Consider the following 6,015-nt stretch of genomic DNA (forward strand, 5'->3'; position numbering starts at 1 on the left):
AGTCATACAGAATATTGATATGGTATATCAGGGTATATCAGACTTCTACCTCCTCTACCCAAAGGTGAAAATGTAAATTCTTTGTTTTATTTCAGCTTTTGACAAAACGCGAGGCGACCTGGCCGGTCTCAGCGATTATGCGAAATACAAACCTTTTCTACTAATTACATACACCCCCAAAGGGCGGAACGAGCAAGGAGCCAGCAGCCGTAGAAAGCGAGGCGTGAACGAGGAATACTGTCGCAACACGTCAGTACTTATTTTATATAGTGCATACTTATTCGGTATGTTTTTAGGGTGGGGTGGGGGGGGGGCAGAGTACTAAGGGGAAACCAATGCAAACACAGGGAGAACACTCAAACTCCATGCAGATTTTGTCCTTGGTAGGTTTTGCATCTCGGACCCCAGCACTGCAAGGTAACAGTGTTAACCACTGAGCCACCATGCTGCCCACTTGGGTTTGCAGTGTAATTCCTGTTTTGTTTGTATATGGTAAAAGACTCTTCCTGCCATATATATTTATAGTATATTCGCTGGATATAAATGTCTGATAGGTGTGTGGGGGAGTGGGGGGACACCTCTTATTGGGAGAATGGCAGGTTCCCTAACCTTAGTTCTGCCTTCGTCTGGCCCCTTACTGATTATACATTTATGGCATATATGTTACCGATCTACAAGGGCTTCATTGCACAGAGCATTTATCCAACATCCCACATGAGAATATTAATCAGCATTATAACCTTCTTAGGCAGGGGCGTACTATTAAGGGGGGCAGAGGATGCAGCCAGACTCGGGCCCTGGAGGCTTAAGGGGTCCATAAAGTCTGTCCTCCCCATATAGGGAGCCCAGTTCTATAAATGAAGCATTATAATTGGGGCCCTGTTACAGATTTTGCATTGGGGCCCAGGAGCTTCAGGTTATGCCTTTGCTCTTCGGGATTGTCATTAAGCTGTCCACAGACCCTAAGTAGAAGTCGGCATAACATTGGCCACAACATTTGACCTTGCCATAGTTGACATATGTAGTAGCTGAATCAGGAGGATTAGGATGAACATGCAATAGGTTCCTCCTAGATAGTGGAGTAATGCAGAGCAGTTTTCATTCTCCACAGGATGTTAGTGACTTAAAAGGGTATTGTGGTGTGATGGACGAGGATTGCAGCGGCCGGACATTAACATCAGCGGTCAGAGCAGGAAGTGGGAGCGCCGGCTTCACTCCTATTGAAATTAATGGGAGTGCCGCGCTGCTATTCCACTTCCTGTTCCTGTTATGGACACGATCGGGCGTCCAAACCTGATGAGGAGAGAAGCAGGAAGTGCAATAGAAGTGTGGTCCTCCCAGTGAAATCAACAGGAGTGAAATCGGCGCTCCCACTTCCTGCCCTGACAGCTGATGGATGGGGATCCCAAGCAGCAAATCCCCATCCATCAACTATTGGTGACCTTTCCTCTGGATAGGTCATCAGTTCAAAAAGGGCCAAAATACCATTTTAACTCGTGTATTTAATTTGCAGGAATACTGGAAAAAACTGCTGCGTAAAACCCCTCTACATCAACTTCCGCAAGGACCTTGGGTGGAAGTGGATTCATGAACCGAAGGGCTATGAGGCAAATTACTGCCTGGGGAACTGCCCCTTTATCTGGAGCATGGACAAACAATACAGCAGAGTAAGTATGACGAGATCAGACCTAGTGATTACCTGGTTGGTATGTCCGACTGCAGCATGATAAAGACATGAGGGGCCATGAGACAAGATGGAAGATGTGTGCTGCTCAAGAGATAAGGGAATGCTTAAACATCACTTAAGTCACTTAAGCGTCAGGGATATCAATCTGTCCAATTAGAACGCAGAGGCGATTAGGAATCAATTTCACCTGCTTTGGTGACGACAGTAAAATAACCCCCAAAAAGGGAATGGAGACAATCCTCTCTCCTTATTCTTCCTGACGTATTCTTGTTAGTTTTGCTGGTCTCCTTGTCATTATGGGAAGCATGAGGCACTACATGCAACCCAATCATACATGCTGTCGCACGAAGGTTTGCTGTGCCCCCCAGTACAGTCTCAAGAGCGTAGAGCAGATACTAGGACATGGGCCGTTACATGAGGAGAGCTGGACATGGCTGTAGGAGGGCACCAACTCAGCATCAGGACTGGAAGAGCCCTACCAAATGACCTACAGTGGCTACTGTCCTGCATGTTTTTGACCAAACTGCCATAAACAGACTCCACGAGGGCGGCACGAGGGCCTGTCGTCCTGCAGTGGGACCTACGCTCACAGCCCAGCATAGTGCAACTTGGTTGGCATTGGCCAGAGAACACCAGAATTGGCAGGTCCTCAATGGGTGCCCCGTTCTCTGCACAGATAAGAGCAGATTCACACTGAGCAGATGTGAAAGAGTCCGGAGACGACTGAGATTCTTGAGACCTGATGGGGGATTTAAGTGTTTCCTTAATTTTTTTTGAGCAGTGTATAATGACAGTAGACCCTATATTGACACAGACTCTATCAATGTTTCAGGTCCTGTCCCTCTATAATCAGAACAATCCGGGCGCATCCATCTCCCCATGCTGCGTTCCAGATGTCTTGGATCCCCTCCCTATTATCTACTATGTTGGTCGAACAGCAAAGGTGGAGAAACTGTCGAACATGGTGGTACGGTCTTGTCAGTGCAGCTGAGACTTCATACTGGAGGTTAAAGGTTAAGGAAACAATATGGTACTGGACTCTCCCTTAACATACTTTAGTCATAATGACCTGTGGCCAACACTTGTTTTCACCCTCCACCCCTCTGTATTTGAACCTGATGTCAACAGCGAGGTTCTTCTTGGAATAGAGGTCAAAGATCAGCAAAGACTCTTCTGTTACATAGAACGATGATAGTCTACCACCACCATCCCATATATGAGAAGGAACAATGAACCTAACAGCTCAGCAAAAACAGGACCTGCCAAACTTAAAGAACAGACCTTCATGTACATCCCGTGGTACCAACTATAAAGTCAATATGGAAAAATAGGGCTGTGGATTATACTACAACGCATACAGTATATGGGTCATGTAGACTCCCAGCTTGGAACTTTTCGAACCCAGTCCAATAATATTAATAACTCATGAGCTGCCGGACTCCATTGTGTGGCATCAGGAAACAAGTCAACTGCCTTATTGTCCCCAGTGCTGCCCCCCTCCAGCTACGTCACTAGACGTCTCTTCGTACCCTTCATATATATATGTATATGTATGTACACACTTTTTACATGAAATAACAATGCCATATTTGATGCTGTTGTATATATAGAGTTCTACAGGTAGGGTAAGCCCTGCCTTGATAATTATACAAGACTTGACCCTTGGGTTAGAGAAGAAAGTAAGCTGGACAGAGGTGCAGATCTGGATCTCCTTCCTTGGTCACCATAAGCGGAGATTTACTGACTACTCATTATTGAAAAAACTCTTTTGCTCCTCTTCAGGTAATGGAAACCTCTTAAGTACAGTTAGGTTATAGTCTTGATGAACCCAATGTCTTCCTCGACCCAATTATTTGGTAACTTGGCTGTACTTCAGGGTGGACTTAGCGTTCGTTGCTTTCAGCACTCGGTTCCTTTGGGTGACTTTAACAAAATGCCCCCTTTAGCCTATCTCTTTTTTTGAAAGGCCTCCTGACAATACGTTGATCCTACTGCTAAGACCCCAGAGGGATCAGCCATAATCCGTTGAGGGTTCAATTTCCCTACAGCGCCACCACAGGTGAAATGAAGCATGACACTGTTCCCATTGATATTAATGGATTGTCATGCTTAGTCCTCTAAAGACTATTTTACACTAAGCCTAATAGATGTGGCTCCTGAATCGTTTGCCCCTAATACCTCCTTTACAATATTGCAGGACCGTTGTATCTTACACGCTTTCAAGCCTTTATAGATGTTGTCCGCCATTTAAAAGAAATGTAAACATCTGGCTATGCTATTAAATTACAGAAGAAACAATACTCACCTCTCTTCTCACCCCAGGAAACAGTGCAGCGGCTCTGGTGACAATGCCAGTCCGTTTTGACAGTGGAAGTCATGTGACCACTGCAGCCAATCAGAGGGTGCAGTGCCACCATTTCAAAGTCCTGGCATCATGGCGCCCAGGATGTGAGCGCTGAGGCCAGGAGAACAGGCGTTAATGTTGCAGCCTCTGATTGGCTGCAATAGTCTCCGACTTCCACTGTCCACACAGACCGGGATCATCACCGGCGCCGCCGCACTGTTTCTTCTGTTACTTTATAGCTTGGCCAGATGATTAAAAATACATTGTTACAGTCAGACTACTTTAATTATCATACACTAACATTCGGCAGGGGGGTTACCATAGGGGGCACAGTGTGGTAGCAGTTCCTATCAAACCCAGGAGCCTAAGAGGCCCAAAGGATCTTCTGCTTCATCAGAAGACATTAGTATTATAAATGCTATAAGGTATTTGAGGGCCAACGGCACAGTTTTTGCACTGGGCCCAGGAGCTTGTAGTCTGACATTCAGTACATATGGAGGACCAATACACATATAATACATGTAAGAGGTTCACAAATATCTAAATAGAGGTTTCCTGAAGTGGAAGCCTTTCCTGTTTATTAGAGCACAAACCACGCGCCCGCTACTACTGCCGAGCATGGCCCCAGCGGTGGTAAACCCATGACACCCCGGATGTTGTCTATATGGACTTCATCTGTTGTGCTGAATTGTATTGTAGATTAGGCAGTGATAAGGCTGGGGGCATGACTGAACATGGGCCTGCGCCATCATGCTGCTATTTGGTCCACTGTGCATTTCGATAAGCTCTGTTAGGGCATCATGTATTCAGAACTACTGGCCTGACACGGCTTCACGCTCCATAAGGTCCATATAGAAAGGGCAGGTCCTTGTATGAGTCAGCCGGCCTTTAAACCGTTCTATCAATCGTAGCTTCCTCAGAGACTATAAAGTTTGACGCCCCTCAGAGATCTTACAAGACTAAGGTGGGGCGAAAGTGGAGCCAACTTACCGCATGTCATTTAACTTGGAAAAGGAGTAAAGTATTAAAGGGGTGGAATAAGTTTAGAAAAAAGGGCCTATTTGTTGCCCCCAAAAAGCGCCATTCTCATCCGCGAGCCATCGGATATTGTAGCCCCGCCCCATTCAGCATAAGGCAGCTTATTTGTGAGGCTGGATGGAGCAATGGATTGAATGGAAATGAATATGGTGTCTACTCAGGGAAAAGTGAACCAAAAATGGAAAACAAGGAAAACAGATGACTTTTTGGTGGATACATTTGGGGTGGGATGTAAACGCTCAGTAGAAGTCTGCAAACCTCAAGGGATGAGAAGGCAAGTCATTTCTACGAGGAATCAAATCGTTGTTTGTTTTTTAATGTGTTTTTTATATAGTTTGTCTTTCTTATTTAAAGAAAAAGTTCAAAATGTTCATAAATAAAGAGGTACTTGGAAATGAAAAACATTCTGGCAGGTTTTTTTGTTACTCCTAAGGGGATTTCTCAGGTATTTCTACTGATGACATGTCCTTCTGGGATCAATGGGGATCGTCCACTAATCACCAGAAGGAAAGCAGTGGAGTGTCAGTACTCTCTCTGTTGTACCTGACGCAGCACCACCTTGTACAAGTGGCTGTGACTAGTACTACAACTCATCACAAATGAGATGTAGGTGGTTTGCAGTGCAAAGCACAACCACATGTGGGGCAATGAAGGCAATGTGGCACTCCAGTCAATACCACAGTCCTTTCTCATCTGCTGATTGATAGGACTTGTGGGGATCAAACCAAAAACATATGTTCCCTTGGGAATCACACTTTGAAATGTAAATGTTCTCCACCATTTTTAATGCATCAAATAGTAGTGCTGTAATATAATTCTATTATTTATGCCAACAGACAGGCGGCATCAGTAGGACAGTATGGGCAGATAGCGGGAGCCTGAGGAGGCCTGGGCAAACCTGCTGTAGGTTTGTTGAAGGGTGGGAAAAATAGGTGGCTCACTCTGA

At 45.4% G+C, this 6,015-nt stretch overlaps 1 protein-coding gene across 1 annotated transcript in view; it reads left to right on the plus strand.

The window, feature by feature from the left end:
• TGFB1 (transforming growth factor beta 1) overlaps positions 1 to 5,471 on the plus strand; it is a 33,280-nt gene extending 27,809 nt beyond the window's left edge. Inside the window, exons 5-7 of the mRNA XM_066582003.1 lie at positions 96 to 249; positions 1,514 to 1,667; positions 2,520 to 5,471. Coding sequence (XP_066438100.1) covers positions 96 to 249; positions 1,514 to 1,667; positions 2,520 to 2,678 — 467 coding nt within the window. The 3' untranslated portion in view covers positions 2,679 to 5,471. The remainder of the gene's footprint in view (positions 1 to 95; positions 250 to 1,513; positions 1,668 to 2,519) is intronic.
• The last annotated feature ends 544 nt before the right edge of the window (positions 5,472 to 6,015 follow it).

This window comes from Eleutherodactylus coqui, chromosome 10, assembly GCF_035609145.1.
Source record: "Eleutherodactylus coqui strain aEleCoq1 chromosome 10, aEleCoq1.hap1, whole genome shotgun sequence".
NCBI lineage: Eukaryota > Metazoa > Chordata > Amphibia > Anura > Eleutherodactylidae > Eleutherodactylus > Eleutherodactylus coqui.